The sequence below is a fragment of the Opisthorchis viverrini genome (assembly GCF_000715545.1).
Source record: "Opisthorchis viverrini unplaced genomic scaffold opera_v5_38, whole genome shotgun sequence".
NCBI classification, from domain to species: domain Eukaryota; kingdom Metazoa; phylum Platyhelminthes; class Trematoda; order Opisthorchiida; family Opisthorchiidae; genus Opisthorchis; species Opisthorchis viverrini.
The window spans coordinates 1,003,091-1,025,194 of NW_008751695.1; the positions used below are offsets into that span (position 1 = coordinate 1,003,091).

Sequence of the window (22,104 nt, forward strand, 5' to 3'; positions counted from 1 at the left end):
GTTGGTGCTTCGATTACTGGATGAACGCACAAATATCACAAAGTTATCCTTCATGTATTGATTTAAGGTCTTCTCAAATGCCGTGAAGGATGAAAACGATACACCCACAAATTTCTCAACGAAAGCCACTTCCGAAGCCATAGCAGACGAACTTCAAAGCCGAATGTGCGCCAATACCGAATGTGCGCCAATAATTTTCAAATGTCTCGATTAAAACAAATCGCAAAAAAATAACGGCAGATGAGGGGGGTTTTCAGTCTACGCATATATGCAAAGAAGTGCAACATTTTGACGTTAGAGTTTTTATTTCGTCCGCAGGCGTTTTGCAGAAAAATACATTGTGCGTCTAGCCGCCGGCACAAGTCGCCACATGTTCCAACCCCCAACCTGGAGGGCCAGGAGACTGTGTTCGTCAGACCTCTAACCATTGACCAACCTGGTGTGAGACTCTGTGAGTGTCGCGGGACACTCTTCAGTATAGCTCAATGGATCGCTGAGGTGCGCAAACCGTCACACCACGGTAAGGTCCAGTCTCTTCGTGACGGAGTCCGTCTCGGAGTCCCCATCCAGGAAGATGGCGATGGCCAACGCGGCTGTTTGCTGGTAATTGGCTTTTATACTTCGCTGCCAAGCCATTGTTTGGCCGCCTCTGGCTCGTTTCTACCCTTCGCGTGGTTATGCTAAAAACATTCAAGGAAGTCGGTCGACTGGTATACGGAGCACATGGCAAAGCCAGCGCGACCCTCAAAGGATAAAGCCAGAGAACACCTTCGATACCACAGGCATCAGGCTGATACCACGATGATTTTCATACAGCGTCTCCGTGCCCTTTCTGAAAACAGAAATAACTGTCGATGCGTTCCATTCCACGGGCTCTTTCTCTTCGTTCCATACCGCACCAGTTAGATCGGTCACCAGGAATTCTCCACCCTTTTTTAAGAGCACTGGATACAAAGCATCCAGTCTTGGTACCTTCACACGGTTCAGTAAGGATATTTTGTGTGTCCGTGTTTTATTTCTTCCGACACTCATCCGAGCCCCTTTGAAAATAGGCACCATCATCGACTTCCCCCAGTTGTCTGGGAGGGAGGTCAGTTGTTGAGCCGCCCCATCGGTAACTGATTGCAATGAGATCGATTTGAGTTCTTGACCTACACTTCTTTGGTCAGACGACTTCGGCTATTTCAGGAGTTAGTTCTGGATCAAAACAACCTACGGTCAGTACATGGTCAAACGGTGTCCTCCAAACAGCATGCCAGCCACGAACCCAAACTAATCTATTCGCCATCAGTTACCGATGGTGAGGATTGATAACTGACTGCCGCTCGTCTTGGAACGCGTTTGTGTATTCAGACGATGACCTCGTCCGGAATTGCCTATCTCTTCGTCCTCCAGAGCTGCGTAAGGTGCGGACAAATCACTCAGCAACTGAGGGACTGCCAGATGCCAAACTCAGACTAATTTATGGGAATCGTCTTCTGGAGTCTCTTCCAACTGCTGCACCATCAAACGTGGGTTCCTGCAGGAACGAGATCGCCAACTCTTTGGACAGCGCTGGGAGTTTTGCTTATGAAACGGTGCTACCAGGTCCACTCAAGCACTGGATATCAGACAAGACAGGCACTACTTGAATTTCCGAAGAAAATCTCGCTGGACCTGAACATAATTCAGCCCCACAAATTATCAGACGTTAAATGAAAGTGAATGTGCGCACCGACTTAAAGTCTGGCGGACACGGAAGGCCAAGAAGATGGCAGATAATTCCAGTTGATCTGTTCGACCGTTCCTCAGAAACCCACTGTGAATGAACCCGTCGAGAATGAACTCCCACCCACACTGTTCAAAGGACGAGATAGCTCAGTGGTTAGAGCACGAACTTACTGACCGGAAAGTCCGTTGTTCGAACCCGACCTCCACATCTCGACTTCTCCAATTTAGATTTGGACAACCTGGAAGTATCCCAACCCTCGTGCTTCCTTCGGGTGGCGTGGTGGCTAGGCACCGAAAGGGTGCTACATCTGAACTAGTATCTTTTATCTTGCTATTCAAAGGTATAAATGAATCCCGCAGTCAGCGATTGTCTGATCCGTTTGTCTCCATTTGGGAAGCTGGGGAGAATCATTGATATCGCTTATTTCCAAAAACTAGTCTCCCATAATGAGTGCGGTAATCACAGAGGGATCAGCTTGACGTAACGAGACTCCTGGTGTTACTTCTCCATCGCCTTATGGTAGCAGGACAAATACTGACTCAAGGCTAACAAGCGCGATTCTGTTCTAGAGGGGGCTGCACTGACCAAATCTTCACACTCTGACATCCCATACATAAAATTGACTCACAATTTTACTATTTCCGGATTTCCAAGGTGCATTCAACTCGATTGACAAGTCGGCTTTCCTTAAAACCCTGACCCATCAAGGAATGTCCGGCATCAAGGAAAGCTCTGATTGGTCGAAAGTCTGGACTCAACAGCCAATCATGGCAGTGACGGTCGCCAATGGCGCATCCAGAAGTCGTCAGAATTTCCAGAATGTTGTCGCAACATGCACTTAATATACGACGTTTACTGGTGTTGTCAATCGGGATTGTGAGCGCTTCGAGCTGAGCTCAAAGACTGAGAATCAGTTCAAGTACCTCAATTGTGTATCCGGTCTTCAGGCGTCTCAAGATACAGACGTCAGAGCCCGGCTGCTTCATAAAACAGGATGTTGAAATGACGTTGCAGAGACTCAGCCTAAAGCACCACACGGCTATGATTGGCCAGCCACCTGTTACTTCAAGCAACTGTGTACACGCAACCAACTCCAGTGTCCCAAAGGAATCTGACATCAAGCCCGGTCAGAAACAAGCAAGCCTTTCACAAGTTGCTGGAGCTGCTTTAGTGGCAGTTCGCAGCTCTACGGGCTCCGATGCAACGCTGCTCAGTGAACGAACGTGGAAACGAATTCGTAAGCCGCATTTGAAACCGAACAAACATTAGCCATGTAATTCTTCTGGTGATAAAGCGAAGTCCGATCGCCGTTCAATAAAACAGAAAAACCTATTGACAGTGTTCTCACTTGAGGGTATTGCTGTGAATGTTTAAACGCAATGACCCGGGTCTTTAACCCAGCCACCCGTCCACTCCTCTTTTATGTCCGCTAAACTTGACCTCTGGGATCAGGGTATATACAAACGTTAGAGGTTTGTGAATTTTAGCGTCTCAGGCTTATAGGAAAGTTTGCTATGTGCAGATGTTCACTGATGAGATCTGGAAACTTTTTCATGACTATCAATCCCAGTGACGACGTTCGCAATGGTCTTGATATCTAATACGCGGAGTCGATGCCGAAATGAGCAATCACATATTTCCGCTCTGTATTCGCCCCGTAGAATAACTTCAAATATGGGTGATTGCGCCCTAGAATGACACGAAACAGCTCGGTTTTCATGTGGTCTGTGAATTCGTTCACTGGAGCGATTTGTCTTGATATGGCAGTTGATCGCCGCTCCCGGTCGCGGGCATCCGCATCATTTCTGGCGGCGACATATCCTCAGGAACTAGTTTTCGGATGAGAAAACCAGCTAAATTCGTTAACCCAATATCTCTAGTCACTCGTTAGCAAATGAGTGTCAAGTGTTTGATCATTTCATCGTTTTAGTTCTGCGTATGGAAACTATACCCGTTTTCACGTGCCATTTACTCTAATTCTCTCGCACTTTGTTTCTTCTGACTAACTGTATATAGCGCATATTGAGCTGGATAATACTTCGACAGGTTCGTGATGATGGTAAGTTGTTTTTAACTCTTGCACTTCGGATCAAACTTTCCAAAGCTTCATCAATCTGACTCAGAAGATATTGTGGAAGAACGGGTGATTAACGAGGAATACAAGATATGGAAAAGAAATGCGCCGTTCTTGTACGATATGCTCATGTCTCACTGTTTAGAATGGCCGAGCCTAACCGCTCAGTGGCTACCCAATGTCAAACTGTAGGCCCGTGTTCTATTTTCCTAACCTATTTCACTGCCTTCAGAACAGATCAAGATGTATCTCTTCATCGTCTCATTCTTGGGACGCACACTTCAGACGAGCAAAACCATTTACTCATTGTGACGGTTCACTTGCCGAATGACCAGGCTCAGTTTGATGCAAGCGCTTATGATAGTGAACGTGGAGAGTACGGTGGTTTCTACTTTGCGCACGGGAAACTTGAAATTACAATGAAAATCAACCATGAGGGTGAGGTCAATCGAGCTCGGTATATGCCGCAAAACCCGGACATTATTGCCACAAAGACCCCCAGTGGGGATGTGTTGATATTCGAGTATCCGAGGCACCCATCTAAAACGTCACCAGAACATGGATGCCAACCGGATTTGCGGCTAAAGGTAAGTTAGGTTATTTATTTTGCGAAAAATGCTAGAATAAGGCAGAATGAACCTTAGGTTTTTGCTTTGGTGTTCCAATGAAACTGGTCTGCGGCCGACAGGTGCATAAGGTCGCTCGTACCATTGAGGAGAAGCATTTTAGATGCTAGCCACCGTTCAGTTAGGTCTGAACGGCGGTGATAGATAAACACCTCTAACCCCTTTGTGAGCGCGGCACTCTGGAAGGGTACTGTGGGCTTTCTGTAGATACCAAATACACATAAGCTGAATACAACAGGATACATTAAATCACGGCTCAACACATTAAAGTGCAATGTAAGACAACGTGCACAGAGTGGATTTGAGGTAGCAGTGAGAAACAGTGCTCAAAAAAATCGTTCAGCTGTAACACCCGGTACCTAGCTGTCATGCTACCCGGGGGAAGCACGAGGGCTGAGAGACTGCCTGGTTGTCCAAGCCTAGACAGGGGAAGTCGAGAGGCAGAGGTCAGAGGCATCTCAGCCTAAAACCAAACCAGAACATCTCGGCAGCAAGATCAGGTTTGGTGGGAACATCGGATTAGTAGTGCTGACGTATGCCAGATGGTCTTAAGAAGGAGGAACTCTCCCGCAATAGATGAATTTCTCACGCTTTATAGGTTGCACTGGTTGAAACATGTACTCCATATGCCGGAAGACCGTTTGCCTTACAGAGCTCTTTTCTCAGCCCTGTGCTGAGTGAAAGCGACCGAGAGGTGGACAGTGTATGTATGACCTGGCAATGAAGTACGAAAACACTGACCAGTAAACTTAGTCAGGTGGGCAACTGCCACATCCATGGATGGGGACCCCGTTACCCAGATCACCAGTGGTTAGTGACATTGGCGGAAATGGCCCAATCGCGCAGTCAGTGGCGTTCGTGCATCAAAGCTACCGCCTTCAACGCGTAGCTACCCAAATTCCAAACAAACTGAACTTGCTTTCGCCTCTAAGGCTTGATTGTGTATTCCACTTTCCTTTTTTCCGTTGATCAAAACTGTAGCAGCTGGAACGAATGTGCCTATGACACATGTTTTATAGCTGACAAATTGAATCGAAATTGATCTCGGCGGAAATTCCTTTGCGGCCCCATCGGATTAGGGCGGTAGACACAACTGGACAGTTGATACTCAGCGTATACAAAGAATTCCTCACTGCACATGAGACGCACCCTGTGAGCACATACGGCCAGTTTGGTTTAGACAGTGATGGCCACGGTGATGACGATTGAAAGTCACTTGTGGTACCATTGCGGACTTAACATACGGAACACCTTACTAGATTATTTTCCTACGTTTTGGTCCATGTGGCCCTGGTCATGGCAGCAGATTAGCACCGTCACAGGGTTAACTCTCCACTAAATCAGAAACCTAAGGTGGATCTTGTAAGACTACTTTGTCTGCTGGGGCATCGCTCCGTGCTCGCTGGTGACCGACTAATCCGACGTGACCAGCCGCAGTCCCTAAACATACAAGTTGACTGGTCCCTGGGTCCAATAACTCTGTCTACATCTCTTCTTGTTGCACGCAGAAGCTCTCTGGCTTGAGGTTAGCGATCGTTGAATCGATGAACTCCAGCTCTTATCGTTTCCCTCCAAACTGCCGTGTCTTGTACTTCCGTATCCCACTTCGCTAGTTCCGCTTCACCAGCTTTTACACTTGACCGAGGTAACCAGGTATGAGGACTTTTGTCTGTCAGGTTTCTGTTTATTCGTATTCTGTTTCCTAATCCTGTTTCCGTTCATTCGGCGAATATGTCCCAGCAACGGTGGATGGTTGGACGAGCTCCTGGTCTTCATTCTATCAAAACATTCCCCTTCTCAGTGCCTCCATGTGGGGCACTTGTTCAATCCCGTGGGCACTAAGTATCCGCCTCCAGCAGCGGATGCAAACCAGTCAAGTATGGAAGATTGCGTCTCTATATGGCAAGCGCTTCGATGCCGTGCTAGAGGACATAGAACCGTCGGTTTGTGCACATGCAACCTGGCCTCTATTTGCAGTCCCGCGTTACTCTACACAATTTCTCTAGTCTGTCACGAGCCACACCAGCCTTTCGCAGCACGGGATTTCAGTTCACAGACAGTGTGGTCTCGAGGTAACAGAAGTCCACAAACTCCCAGTCTTGGTTAGTGAGGGACTGCTGGGGGCTGGTGCAGGTTGGCGCAGAACAAAATTCTTCTTTGTGTTGATCCTCGGGCCAAAATGCACAGCAGCAGTCGAGAACTTCTCATCTTGGCGCTGCAGTTTAATGTGCGTTGTGCGAACAACACGATCGTCCGCAAACATTTGAATGTGAACCTTCATCTCTTGAACCAGACTCCTCGCACCGAAACGTCTAATAGCCATCAGTCCAGCAACCGAAGTGTACGTCAGTATCTCCGTTGACGAAAACCGCGGCCACAATGTCCATTAGATATAGGTTTAAGACATCTAGGAAAAATGTACCTTTGTTTTGCGCCAGTGCGAAGTCGATCTGTTCGTTTGTGCCCTTGCTCTCATTCCGATATATGGACTCCCGGTAAGATTTGGGGAATGTTTGTCGGCTGGAAACCTGGTTCGACATTGTTAACTCTAATGTTGGATACCTGGGTTCACAGAATGTTCACCTACGCGATTGGGGCTCACTTTGGATCGATATCTTCGAGAGCCTTGCCACTAACCAGGCCGCTTTTGCAGGCGCGTTTCGAGAATTATGAGAATCCAGCTCATTATCACACAGCAGGTAGCCGAATTAAGGTGGGCTAAGGTAATTAACATGAAACGTTTTCCCTCCAGAAGTTCTAACACCAGGGGATATTTCCCTTTTGTACCAGCTTTGTGCTATTGGATCCCAATTAAGGAGAATGCGCCACGGCAGATAACCCTGGGCCAGTAATAAACATGTGCAAATCGTGCTTACTGTGGATAGCTTTAGTCGACCAACTTACCAGAGCGTGACCAATGTCAGGTAGGCAGGCCAATTAACCGTGATGTTCAACTGACCGGTAGAATATGACGGCAAATTCAGAGCCTACAATAGGGCACATAACACATAACACTGAACGCTGAACGAACAGTTATTTGCATTTGGTTAATTTTACCGAATTACTTCACTCAAATACCGATCGACATTGAGTTTCACTGAGAAGTTTCACTCTACTTTTACTTCTCTTATTCGTAAGGAATTTCTTTTGAAGTCCTAATGACAGCGATTCTACGTCGTTCGGATGACGGCTGTGAGTGAGCAACCACTGCTTCTAATTTGCTCTCCTTTGATGACCTCTCCTCTCACGGGTCACAGCGGTTGAGCAGCTGACTGTGCAGCAGTCAGCAGACAAGAGCTAGTTATCAGTAATTATGCTTCTTAAATCTCACACGGGTAACGATAACTGCAGTTCCTTGTCTATCCTCAAAGGAAGCTATGCGACTTTGTTGTAAAATTGTGAGTATTCCTAATATAATTGGTTGATTTCCCAGTTAGTGGTTCCAAAGTACCAGCTGATGATCTGACCACCCCACGTGATGAATTGGTGTTGCCCAGTGTTGACGTTGTCGGACGTCTGTCTTGTGGGATTTTGACATCTGATAAATTCGTGATTAAACCGTACACTTAGTATTGATTAACCTGTCCCAAATGTTATATCACCGATCTCGAATATCTTATTATCTCAGTGTTACAATTACTCTCCATTAATTTGTTAGTGCTTACATCACTTCACAACTACTGTTCCCTGTTTGGAAGTGGGTTGTTTCCAATAATGTCCCGGGTCGTTGCCACCCTTGACGCTATGTGGAAACCACCGTGGCATCAGCCTGTTAGCTGTGGCATCGAATGTGCTCTCTGGCCTTATCCTTCGAAGGTTGACTACACACAGAGAGAGAGAGAGATCCGTGNTGGTGCCCACACACCTGAGAAAGTTTTACGTCGTATTTTCAGAAGCTTTAGGAAATATTCAAACGACCAGATTTCCACAAACGGTGTACTCCGGAGACAGTTGATATCGATTGCCGTTCTGAATCACATATAACACTGTTCTGTTTGCATTTTTGTATACTCCACACCTGTTCACCTATGTGAAATGGCTCGAAAAAGACCTGAGGAAAAGAGCCATTGGTATGCGATACATAGTTCGTTTGCATGAGTTAAGCGAGCGTTCGTTTAGAAATATTCAGCAACAAAAAGGACGTGTTTCACCTTCCTTCAATCCCTCCATCTCTTGTATTTTCGCAATCATTCATCTCTTGTACTGAATCTCTTTTCTTATCAGTGCGCTTGCTGGCGGAAGCAACCTTTTGAATCGATAGGTGAAGCTTAGTGTATTGATTTCAAACCAATTTTCAGCACTGTTCAGTTCGCGCTCGTCCAGGATGGGTACCGTAGACTGGCATTTTTTGTTGTTGAATTGAGGATGCCAAAAGACAGTTATTCTACGGCGAAGCACCTGCTTTCCTCAGCGATATCAGCCGAAGACAGGCGTGAGTATCGTGCGTTTTGTATATCCACATAACCGTAGAGAACTACGCCGAGGCACGCAAACTCTATTTGGATGCAATCGTTTTGTTCGATAAAGTTGTGTGTTCTTCCAAGGATGCAAGTAAGCTTCTTGATCTCACTGACGCACATATCCTGCAGCCGTACAGGGCCGATCAAAGGAATTCAAGGACAGTGCGTATCAACGCGTAAAATTTATTGGTAAGTTCAATGTAGCCATGTTGCAGATCGGTTTTAGTAACCCAGCATGAATTCCACCACGTAGCAACAGATTGGCTTTACCGTTTATATGGGTTGATTACACAGTCAGCTTTATTAGATGCTGGTTAACATACCAGGAGTTTCAGAAGTTACAGTCAAATTCATCAGGTCACCTCCAAGTTAACTGGTTAGTCCAGTTATGTTCCCCGAGACGGGCCACATCAATGGCTAGAGACATTGTCAGATATGGCCCAGTCGCGCCCTCAATGGCGCTCGTGCATCCAAGCTATTGCCTTCAATGCATAGCCCCTTTTCCAACCCCCCCCCCCACTTGACAGCCCACTGTACCTACCCCCCCCCCAAAAAAAAATCGGTGAACGAAACTGCGGCAGCTACAACCACAGTACGACGAGTACGCGGTTATTACAGCTGACAATGATGATGATGATGACCCTTAACCGATGATTTTTAGCAAATTTGATACACTATTTTTCTTTATCTTGGTCCAATCGACAGTGGCGTAGTCGGTGCGTAATTTCAGGCGGTCAGCACTCACCTTTAAGGTCAGTATCCAACTTTTCAGCTCTCATTTCACGGGGCAATTCAATGCTGGACACGTCAGTTGAAAAGCGGTACATTTTCCCCTTAAGTCTCAGGTTTGTTTGAAACGGACTCGGAAAACTGTTGACTTCATCTCTAAACTGTTTCAGAAAGACGAACGTTTTACTGACGGTGCTGTCCGTTATTGTTGTTGGGTATCTTCAGTATAGGCCGAAGACACTAATGGTCTAGCTTGAGACGATCATTGTCTCATAGGGGCCAGATTTAACATGCAGTTATTTGTATGCATGAGGTGAAAGAGCTTCGTAAGTAGTTATTACTCTGAGCAGCCCGTAAATAAGAGGTTATTTAAAACTGGAAGTGCTTTCTACAGCAGTTCCTGGTAAATCGATGGATCTGGTGCTGTTGGTCTCGGAGTTCAGCTGCGCGTCAGTTTGAATAATTTAATTGGACTGATAAAAACCAAATCCCTGGGGCACTACGAAATCAACATCACCAGTGTTGACACTAACTCTTTGCTACTGTACAACCACAGCGTCTACTTAGTTACACTTGAAGCCTTAAATCGAAAACGAAAAACTGTTGGTTACAAATGGATCCAGTGGTAGCTTACCTGAAACATTCAGCTTCTGGTGTTGAAGAATGTGTCCAGCACCAGAAGCTGCGTTGGTTGGGACATGTGTTACGTATGCCGAACCATCGTTCGCCAAAGGGAGTGCTTTTTTCCATGCCCAACTCAGAGTGGCGTAAGCAGAGAGGTGGCCAACCCATGACCTGGCAGAGGAGTATGAAGGAGATCACGACACGCTTGGGTGCTGTTGGTACTATTCGCCTTCCAGGATGGGGACCGCGTGATCCTCACTGTGCCTGGTTGGAGACACTACAGGACATGGCTGCCAACCGGTGTCAGTGGCGTTCTTGTTGTCAGTTTCTATCCAGATTGTCTGAGTGAATGTCTGGAGGTGTAGGCACTAGGTGTAGCATTAAGTCCCTTCCCCGTCCACCTTTACTCTTTTCTTTACAATAAGGCTTTTAAAAAAGTCATGGTTGTACGGCAGTGAAGCATCGGTGTTGAACACTGATGTCATGCTGTCGATGATGATGATGATTATGATGATGGTGATGATGATGATGATAATGATGATGATGATGATGATGATGACGATGATGATGATGATGATGATGATGATGATGATGATGATGATGATGATGATGATGATGAGTTAGACAATTCGAAGAGAAACTGATAGCACGAGCTCCAGTGACATCGATTACCCGTCCCAATCCAAGCATAAGGAGGGTCACGGGGACACTATCCTGGAGGGCGGAAAACACCAACCAAACTCTGTGCAGTCTCCTTCGCACCCTTCCTCTAAGTCAGGCGTCTGCCTCGGATACTATGCTACTGTTAAGGAGGCAGAGTATGGTTCGGCATCTTGGAGTATGTCCGGGCCACCGCAGTTTATCGTTTTGTACACTGTTATACCTTTTGTTTTCACTGCGGGATGCAGCCTCTTCTAACAGACTCTTGTTACTCACTTTGTCATATTATTTGTATTTCCGACCGCATATTTGTACGCATCGGTTTCAGCCAGTTATGAACGCGGGGCGGAAACGGCAGGAAGCATAAGTCAGTTTCATGATATCCAGTTTAGGAGACTCTTATCCTAGAAATGATTCAGCTTCCCTATTTGATCAGATCAAAACTGAACGAGTCGCCGAAAACTGACGCGCTAACTTTACCAGTTCGCTGATTTTATATTGTTACAGTTGGAGTACTCGGTCCTCTTTCTCTGAGGGACGAGGAGGGTCAGCTGGTCGTGATCAGTCATTTGGGATTCACAATGCTACTGTACGAAAAGTTTGCAAGTTAAGTGGTATACATTCAAAATGGATGTAGGACCAGGGTATACTCGAACTCCCTGCGCTCGGCTGGAGATAATGCAAGAAATGGCAGCTGATTGATCCCAGTGGCGTTCTTGCTGTCGATTTCATGCCGGATTACCTGACTGAGTATTCGGCGCCTCAAAATGATTGCGGTAGTCCAGCACCAGGTCTTTCCGTCACCCACTCTCATCTCTTCAGCTTAAGGCTTTAAGCGTGATAAAATTAACTTTGTAGTTTATGGGAATGAAACATCAGCGTCAACACTGATATTGCTGTCTGTGATGATGATGTTGATAGTAGTGATAATGATGACTGTGTTTCGGTAATTGCTTAGTTGCCTCCAGTAACTCGTGACCAGCTGATCATGCTTAATGACGTGTTGTATTCTCTTTTCTTCATCCGACGAAAACACAGTCAATATGGAGGCAGAATAATAATGACTAAGGGTTAGAGCCCGAAGTACCTTTAATGTGAATCCTGTTTACGCTTCTGCAACGAGGCATTTTGTCAACCGTCGTGTTCCAACCTGCTAAGTGGCAGATTCCCACCGAGAAGATGCCTCAACTCGGCTCCTTGGTTTTGTTTTTTCGACGGGTTCTGGTTTGCGTGCTAACACCTGAAGCTGGGTACTAGCGCCCCCATTTGCCGACCAACATCGTCACATAAAAAATTGCAAATAGTCTTAATATAGCACACTTTCGGTGCCTGACTACCATGCCAACGGAAGCAGGCACGAGGGCTGGGATACTGCCAGGTTACCTAAGCCTTCCGGTCCGTAAGGTCGCTCGAGCTCAACTATATCGACACAGAGCATATACGATGAAATCCCCTTGCAGCGAAATCATATGCAGTTTCCGCTTTTTTACCAATAGTTTCTTCGATAGAATCATTGTAAAATGATTGCGCACCTTTCTGCTGACAAATTGTGAAATATCTCTCCTTTAATTGGAGCATGAACCTAAAGGTTTTTGGGTGTGCATCTAATTTGGGGAACCTATGCGAGGTCACGACAGCCCCCTCCCCTATAATTTCGGTATTTCGATTTGTCCTACCATTGGCTTTTGTAGAGTTGTTGTTACATACAGGGCAATCCTAACACCAGAACTTCTGGACACCAACATATTTCTTCACAATTCGGCAAATCTGTTTTACAGGGTCACCAGAAAGAGGGTTACGGACTTTCATGGAACGCTTCTATGCACGGCCACCTACTCTCAGCTTCCGATGACCAAACAATCTGTTTGTGGGATATAAACGCCTCTCCATTAGATGGTCGCTGCCTTGAAGCCATGGCCATATTCACTGGACACCATTCGGTTGTCGAGGACGTAGCGTGGCATCTGTTTCACGGCCACATTTTCGGGTCTGTTGCGGATGACAACAAGTTGATGATTTGGGACACGCGTACTGCGAACCGGAACAAACCGGAACACCAAGTTGATGCTCACACTGCGGAGGTGAACTGCCTTGCATTCAATCCCTTTTCAGAATTCATCATTGCTACTGGCAGTGCGGATAAGGTAAGCAACTTCACAAGTTTTTCAATTGCACGCCGTGATGTTTTCCGAAATTGCCGTGTATAAGCTCACACTAACACACACGTCTGTTTCCATGGTAGTATTAGATCAAGGTTCTAAAACTGCTAGACGTTTTCCCTGTTTATTATTTGAGCTGTTGTTAGGATACATCCAGCGTTTTCCACCCTAATAAATATAGTTGATTAGTCTTATCAGCAATGTACAGAGCGACGTGGCAGTGGGGCCTGTGTGTACTCCCGTAATGGAACTGGCTACTGTCCTGCTTGGGAACTTGCATCTGAGATGTGTTTGTATCCATCAGGTGAGTGTGCAGTTGTCAATTGACTGCTGTAGGTTTGTTAGTGACTACTGTTTAAATAGGCTAGAGGGGGAGATAGTCCAGTGGTTAGAGCGCGAATTTACTGACCGGAAGGTCCGTGGTTCGAACCCGAACTCTGCCTCTCGACATTCCTTGTCTAGGTTTGGGCAACCTGGCAGTATCCCACTTGTCGTGCTCCCTTCTGGCGGCATGTCAGTTAAGCTTTGAAAGGGTCCTACAGCTGAACGGTTTTTATTATTTAAATCTGAGTGTGGAGGACCTCTTGACCCCTCTGTATTAGTCATGTCTGCCTCCAGGCGCTGGACTTAAGCAGTCGACTTTAATAGGGGTTCTCAATCTAGAGTCAAAGAGGGCTAGTATAGCACATTGGGACAGTACTCAAGATTGTATCTTTTTGCGCAGTTCTAGACCATAGTGATCTTGCTTACATGGTCTGTTGAGGTATTTCCCATCCAACTGAGTTACTCCGTTGTTTCTGCGAGGAATTTTGTGTGGCGGCCTGTCGGCTACAACAACCAAGATCTTCACGTCACATGTGCTCATTTTCGAACTCGTTCAAACCAAAGAGGGTTTCATCACGACAGCGGTTATGCTGATATTTGTCCCAGAACGCAACAAACATTCAGTTCTGCCGCCGGCCTGCTGGATAACAGCCATGTAACTCGAAGGAGGCACTAAGATTGTGATACTATGAGGTTGAGCAAGCCTAGATAAAAGCACTCGAAAAGTTTTGGTCGAGTCTTTTTTACGCGCTTTTGGCTCAGTAGTCTTGCGCTCTAACCGATGGGCTATTTCGAGCTCGCAGGACATTCAAATCTTTTCTAAGCCAGCTGGATTGTTATAATCAACAAATACCCGTATCAGGTTGTACTGTAAGGAATCAGGTGACTACTTTCTATGAGCACGTCTGAGCTGCCATTCCTTTCACCTATATCGTCAATCGGATACTGGGGCATGGCATAATGAGCTAACGTGAATTTGAACTTAGCTAGAATACTTTGGTGCTGTGGTCTTGACCACGGGTCACCGTTTTCTTGGGCGAAATTTCCGATGTCTATTAACACCTTAGGTTTTATTCTACCTTCTATTTTTCCGAAAAACGAGTTGTTTTTAATCTCTGTTTTATTTTTTAGACAGTCGCACTGTGGGACCTCCGTAACCTCAGGCTCAAGTTACACTCTTTTGAATCACATCGAGATGAAATCTTTCAGGTTAGTATCCTAATTGACCTGTATTCATCTTAGCACCAACATACAATTTTCTGTCTAGTTTAACCGTCTGTTTGTTACATGACTGAGTACGCACCCGTATGTACCGACTATGAACCAACTGCTCTTGGCAATGGCGCAGCTGCAGTTCTGGCGTTTGTATGTTCATAATTCAGAACGTTTTCTTCCTACTTATGGGCACTCCCACAATATATTCTTCAACTTTTCATGGGTGCATTGATTACTTAGTTTGATGTACAGAATACACCTACGAATTGAACCACAGTTGAGCAAAATGCTCTTTAGAATGGGCATTATTTCATGGGGGATTACCAAACTTGTTTGGAGCTTCGGAATTGTCTGTATGTGCGGTAAACTCACTAACAACTAAACGCTGGAATCCAACAGGTGTTTTTATTATCACAATATACAGCTGCATTTAATAAGATAGGCAAGGGTTTTCACAATGTCCGTTTCAGTTTGGGGTGGTAGGTTCCTCCTCACACTATTAATATAGAAAACCGCGGAGGATTCAGGCGGAATGTGTGAACATACATTTACGACACGAGGTCACTCTAGGGTTGTCTTCACCCATAACACTTATCAGGTTTGTTATCAGTAAGAATTTTGAACCGTTTTCTAGTTCGAATGTATCTTCTATACAAACTCACGCAGTTACCCTAAGTAAAACTCCTTATGTCGGTTCTCACCAGATACACCACCCTTGAATGGCTTCTACTGTGGGATTGAATTTTCTCTAGTTAAAATTCTGGGGTACGTGGTCGGGAAGTTAGAATTATTCGCATTTGGGAGGTTCACACCAATTCGACAGAACCAGATTAATTGTATTTCTCGTAATAACATTCACCTAACTGCTGTTTACTGCCTTGGATGGCCTGTGGTCCCGTTGGCCACGTAGGTCCAGTGGTCACCGCACAATGAGACCATACTGGCCAGTTCGGGAACGGACCGGCGTTTGCATGTGTGGGACCTAAGCAAAATCGGAGTCGATCAGACCGCTGAAGATGCTGAGGATGGCCCTCCGGAATTGTTGTTTATTCACGCCGGTCACACAGCCAAGATTTCCGACTTCTCATGGAACGCCAACGATCCGTGGACCATTTGCTCAGTATCCGAGGATAACATCTTGCAGATATGGCAAATGGTAAGATTGCTGTTTTTCTGTCCAACCAGCATGAAGTCCTCCGTTATCTTGCAGAACACTATGCCGTGTAGGTTTCTTTGTAAGACAAATACTCAGTCTACCTGCCAAACATCTGCGCATGTTTTTTCCTCTCCCTATTATTGAACATTGATAAGTCTATATTTCAAGGCTGTTTACAGTCTATTGTGTGTTTACCAGTAAATCTCCGTCGAAAAAATAATAATAAAAATCTCCGTCGGAATGCAATTACCTACGATATTGCTTTCAAAGGATCCCGTGGACAATCTTTTTCTGGGAAACGAGCACTTTTGAGGTTTTTCTGATGGTTATTAGGCTAAAGAACCCCATTCGATGCTGACAAGCACGAACGAGTAGCTTATTATCACTCTTAGCCGCTACAGAAACTTCTCTGAAACTTTTCGCACCCTAAGAACCAAGCTAGTGAGTGTGAACTTCTAAAAGCACCATTTTAGCTCCATGTCAGATGATATACTGAGGAAACTGTGATCTTTCCAACTTATGTGTCAGGAAACACGCTATTTATTCACTAATTTAGAAGTTTTCCTGCTCATTTTGTGTCTCTTGTGATGGCGCCCATTCTTTTCTCCATCCTCCCCATTTTTAGGCCGAAAATATCTACAACGATGATGAGATTGAGATGGGTAATATCGGGATGGACCCACATTCCTAGCGATCTGCATCCGCATACTTTGTCATGTTTGTTACTTTCCCCACTCTTGGTCTGCATTTGAATACTCCCTTTGTTTGTAAATACAGATTTTTTTTTTGTTGTAGTCTTCTCGGCTTTTTCGTGGGTTGCTTTGCCTTAGCTTGTCATGGTTGGTATACCAGGTGTCTGAAGGGCATGAAGTCGTTCCTCCCCCTTCTGATCCTGTTAATTTATCCACTAAGGGCCTGGACTTCTTATTATCATCCTCCAAAGTGGAGGGTACAAGACATTTTTATCCAGGTGGTTTCTCATTGTTAGTTGACATTTCGGATTCCAGAAAAAGTGGGCAATTCATGCATAAAAGTGTACGCTTTTCGTTAAATTTGTCATTGAAAACAAGATAATTTACTACACATCGCGTACAAGGGCGAATGCCTAACTTCAGGAAGGTAATACACAACATACTACTTGTTTACCGTTCTGTCCAGGGGCGTAGCTTTCATTTCAGTTCTAACGACTACCTTTAGACAGACGGTGATGTGCTTCATAAATGGTACTGTGCTGTCTCCTGAAAGGGCACAGCCGAAGAGGGCGAAATGACTCAGTTCTTAATTTATCTGCAGGAAACTCTCAAGAAGTGGTCTTGTTTGAAAGTGCTTTTTATAAAAATGAATGCTTCGACTGTTTGGTTTTCTCTTCTGGAAAAGCTATTCCAGAAGTGAATTAATGCTGGACGATCAGTACAGGGATACACTTTGGGTTACGGCTCAGGAAGGCGGTTGCCATTAGTCGGAGTGGCCAGATGTTTAGGCATAGCCGAGTTACGGTGATATGGTTCTAACTATCTGATATTCCAATTGATATTGGAGCATGCAAAAACAAGAATCTGTAGCATTTAGAGCCACAACAATCTTTTTCTAGTTGATGTTTGGTGACGAGATTATTTCAAGTTACCCTCATATTACCTACAATAGCCTTAGAATATGGAAGAATGCCCAATAAACAAATGGCTTCGCGCTCGAACTCTTGTCCTAGACCCATGAGTTAAATGAAACGTGTATTACTGCATACTCTGCTAGCAATCACGCGATGTACGCACCCAAGGCACTTCATGTCATATGCCTAGAAACTACCGATGCCTCAAGCAGAAATGTTCTAATGAACAACCACAACTTCGTCATTATTTATAAACGGACCCATCAGTTGGGACGGGATGTTAAGCAGACAAAAAGATCAGGAAAAGCCACGGAATTCGCATAGCTTACAAATAACTTATTCGGTTTCAAGCGAGATGAAAGACCCTGCACGTCATCTTCACCCAAGACTAAATCAAGTCCCCCAGGTACAATGTTCTTATAAGCAGGGTCACGAATTCATTCGACCTATTGTTTTATAACCGCCCAACGAGTGATATTGTTGGCAGTGAGTGGTTCGACCGCGACAGTGTCGTTCTCCACAGCTTTCCAATGACAGACATCGTTTTTCCAGCACCAAAATTAGTTTGGTTGACTGAAAGAACATCGAATTATTTGATAGGTCCGTTCACCTATGAGCAGCTGCTCTTGGAGAACAGCAGAATCCCAGAGTGAACACGACTACTTGTCTCTTGGGATTAGCCAAACGGCTGAACGAAGCGGCAGGAACGGTAGTGTTGCGGATCTAATTCATTTCACAGTCCTTTCGAAACACCTTTGTAAAAGTATAAGCGGATGTTGAAAACAACGCATTTGACATCACTTGTTCAAGTCTAAAATAAATCGACTTACCAATATAGCCAAAAGCCATTTCAAATTTAGGGCTTTATAAGCTCAGCGTACAGACAAAACAGATTCTATCGTCTCTGTGTGAGCCGGCTTAGTATTGTAATCTGCGACGATGAATAGGACAGTACAGGACACAGCAAAGCCCCACTTATTTTACTAGGTCACAGCGAAGCAAACGACCGCATGTGGGTTTTTGAAGTAACCGCTTTGAGCCTGTATCGCGTGTTCAGAGTAGCGTACAGATTACTCTAAGGAAATCATGGCTTTGATTCTTGATCACATTATTTTAGACTTATATAAGCGATGGAAAGCGAACTATAACATGACTATAAGGCAGTAGTAGCGCACACGCTAGGCCTGGTTGCACTATACTTCTTCATTTGAAATAGTGGTAAACAGTGAGGAATTAGCTTGAATCCCTAAGTACTAATCGAGTTTGGTAACTTTCACGTCTTTACTTCAAACGACAACTCTTCCAGATTGTACGTAATTTTCGTGATCAGGGGTTAAATAGAATGTCATTAAGTGGCCATTCAGGCAGCTCCTCTATGTGCGACGCCTCTGTCGGCAGCGATGATGGACCGTCTTCATGATAATGCGAGCGAAGTGACTAGTCAGCTTCGTCCTATTGAAACACTACATTACGCTCCGTGTCTTCTTTTCGCTGAATTTTTGCGGGACTATGCGGTTCTCCCCAAATTTTTACAACTTTGGTGCAATCGGTTAGGGTCACAGTTATGACGTCAGTGTAAGTGGTTTTCATCGGAGATTTCGGTAGGAAAATTTAAACGATATGCTAATTGGCTATCGATATTATTTCTTCGGGGAGTTTGAGGTGCGACCAAAATGACGTTAACTCCCGTGTATTTCACATCAGCTTTGATGCGAAATGATCAGGAAGCAAATAATTAGGTTAGTATTCATCAATTTCGATACCCCAAAGTTGAAATTGGTCTCGTACTGGTTTGCTGAACACCTGAGAACGAATACACCTGAAACAAACCGTTTCCTCCTCATCAAGACATTACAATGTTATTCTCATGTGAAGGCCATTTTCGAGGATTTCTATACTTGATGCGAATCAGTCCCAGAATATTTCTAATCCTGTCTCTTTGAGTGTACCTGCTAGCTCAGTCGTACATCTAATACGCCCTTATCACGCCTTGTTTCTTGTGAACAACCTTATCGAGCGAACCGAACTTTCATACAGATATAACTTTTTCCAAACTCATGAAAGTTTACGGTCCGAAAGAACACAATTGTTATTAATGCTGAAGAATAACATATATTAAGGTTTCACTTCAGCCCCATTTAGAATTCAAGTTCACAAGGTCTCGATTCGAAGATTATTGTCTGACTCCGCCACTTTGGTTTTACCCTTGGGATAACCTCAAGAGGATTCAGGGATTAAGCCAAGATTTTGAGCGGTAAAAGGGTGAACCCTAGTAGGCTATAGAAGAGTTTCTGCAGCAGCACCTGACCAAGGAGAGGTGCCTCGGTATCTCGAATATCGGCATCGTACAGCATCGGCATCTGTAAAGCACCAACAGTCCGAAAACCTCAAACGAAAGACTATTAAGCCTTAAATGAGGTAACACCACAACTTTGTAAGATGGTACCTTAACTCCATATAATTTAAAAAGAATTTTGGGTGTCACAACCAGAACTCAGGATGTATATATATGATCAAGGGGTGCAAGCAGCCAAGAGAGCCAGACTGCAACAAACGAACCGGAAACAGATCAATAAAATCAAATCAAAGGAAGAAAACTACGAGAAATGGAAGCAGGCATGGCGACCAATTGATTTCGAAGAGGACAGGATCCTAGGCACCACAAATCGGGGAATGACAACTCAAAACAGGAACAAAATTTCTCGTAAGAGAGCTACTAGACGCAATATTGAAACGCGAGAATTACAGACCACAATTCAGGAAAAATTGCGAAGGGAAGAATGGGGCTGTGCGACTAATGCTTTACAACCAGCCGGTCATCTCAATGGATACCGGGTATTTTGAATAGTTATGCTAACGCAAGTGGCTCAGAAACATGAGTAAACCACACCATTGATTTTTTTCCATTAGTGGCGGAAAGTTTTCCAGTTGATTGCCAATTCCTGCGAGCAGATAAAAGAGTGATATAAAAATGGACGATTACATACGCTTCTATGAGCAGATTATCTACTAAGCAATGGATCCCTTCAGCCTTAGGAGTTCACAGTATACATTAGTCGTTCGATACAGATCAAACACAATTCTAAATGCTATTGTTAGCACATCGTGGGTTGATGCAGCCAATTACAGACAAGCCCCCATGTACGGTCGACACCCGAGCCTTCCAGTTGATCAGAAAATTGCGCTGTGACCGAAAACACGCTTGTCTCTCCGGAACAGCTAGGAGAGGAAAGAAGGAAAGCTCGCTGTTCAGGAAAGGACTAGTCAGAAAACGGCAAGTAGAAAGGCGTGACCATTCATCATAGGCACGAAGAACAAAAAATGGGAGGATCACGAGAATCCTGGAAGGAGTGGACTTGGATCGCGGAAGCGAGCAATCGGTGACAAGGCCCGTTTTTTCGTTACCGACTTTCGGAGGAACGTCCATACGATTCAGGACGGTCGAGGATCGAAAAAATTAGATGGTACTCAGTTTCGGAAGTGGCATGATACATCCGAAGAGCTACCGAATAGACCAGCTGCTGGGGTCAGCCTAACGGAGGCCAATGAAAATCGGCGGCATTTGAAGTTGAAATGTGTGAAACGGTCCATACTACTGATGGGGCATGCGAGTAGTCTGGTCGTGCCGAAGCTTCGCTCCGCATCTAATGAAAGGTGAAGTTTATCACAGAATTTGTGGAACTGCACTGCAGCGCTCGTTTGCAACTGTGTAATAGTCAGTGAATACCCATGAAAGTTCAAGAAGACGCGTGGAAATGTTCAGTTTTCAAAAACTGTGTGCGTATGAGAAGTTTACTTTGCCGTCCGATAGCTTGTAACTGCTTAGTTGGTGTTTGCTAATAAACAACTTCGTAGCGGAGGCATTTGTGCTTTTACCAATAGAGTTCGCCTTTCTCAAAAATCCGCTTAAATCTAATCCAGACAGCATGCCCAGCCCACAATCAACCTCCAATTATGAATGTGTATACCTAGCATATGGTTTGAAATGCCGAAGCGCCTTGTGTGGTATGATCATAACACAATATCACTGACACAAGAACTCAGTCGCTGTTGTTAAACGGAGATTTGTGTGCATGTAACCATTCCATATACGAGGAATCGGAACGTGTCACCCGCCCATCTATGCACATACCAATTGCGTAAGAGCACGCACATTATTAGCTCCCCGAGACTGATGGTAAACAAAATCCTATAATGCTGAATATCCTATTGTCACTGATGGATTTGCCAGGCATTTCACTCACAAGCGAAGTAGTGTTCCTCCCAATCCATCAAAAAGATATTCGTTTCGACATGCAAGCGTAATAGGCTGTTCAAGCACTCACCAACTGCGAGTTTTTTTATTGCCAAGTAATATGGTTTGTAATCAAGGCATCGTGCGTCATAGGGAGTGAATTGCACACGGTGAAGTTACCTAACCGTTCGCTTGTGAATTCAGCATATGCAGCCACTATTTAGCTCTTAAAAGATACAACCTTTATTCGGACTGTGGCACACTCCCGTTAAAAAGCAATACCTTAACGATAGTCCTCAAATTGACTCACTCTCAGATAACAAATCCAGAACTTAGATCTTTGAAATGAGGATGTTAGGATCCTTCTGAACGGTAATCTCTAACAATCTAACAATCTGTCTAACGGTAATCTCCAATATGTGAAAAAGATAAAACAGCCTGCAGTGCTTGTTCTAGGAAAAATAGTCTCCTGAGTTTGTCCCCCAATGTCAGTAGTGCAACTGGCACGGAATTTATCTTGTGCCCA

General features: G+C 44.8%; 2 protein-coding genes across 2 annotated transcripts in view; one reads left to right on the plus strand and one right to left on the minus strand.

The window, feature by feature from the left end:
- T265_02925 (hypothetical protein) overlaps positions 1-636 on the minus strand; it is a gene marked incomplete at both ends in the record, with an annotated part of 11,559 nt that extends 10,923 nt beyond the window's left edge. Inside the window, one exon of the mRNA XM_009167289.1 lies at positions 515-636. Coding sequence (XP_009165553.1) covers positions 515-636 — 122 coding nt within the window. The remainder of the gene's footprint in view (positions 1-514) is intronic.
- Positions 637-2,532: 1,896 nt separating this feature from the next.
- T265_02926 (hypothetical protein) lies at positions 2,533-16,499 on the plus strand (the record flags this gene model as incomplete). Its single annotated transcript, XM_009167290.1, has 5 exons — positions 2,533-4,372; positions 12,663-13,028; positions 14,499-14,576; positions 15,493-15,738; positions 16,364-16,499. 5 exons carry the CDS (start codon positions 3,878-3,880, stop codon positions 16,427-16,429), a joined length of 1,251 nt encoding a protein of 416 aa, XP_009165554.1.
- Positions 16,500-22,104: the final 5,605 nt, after the last annotated feature.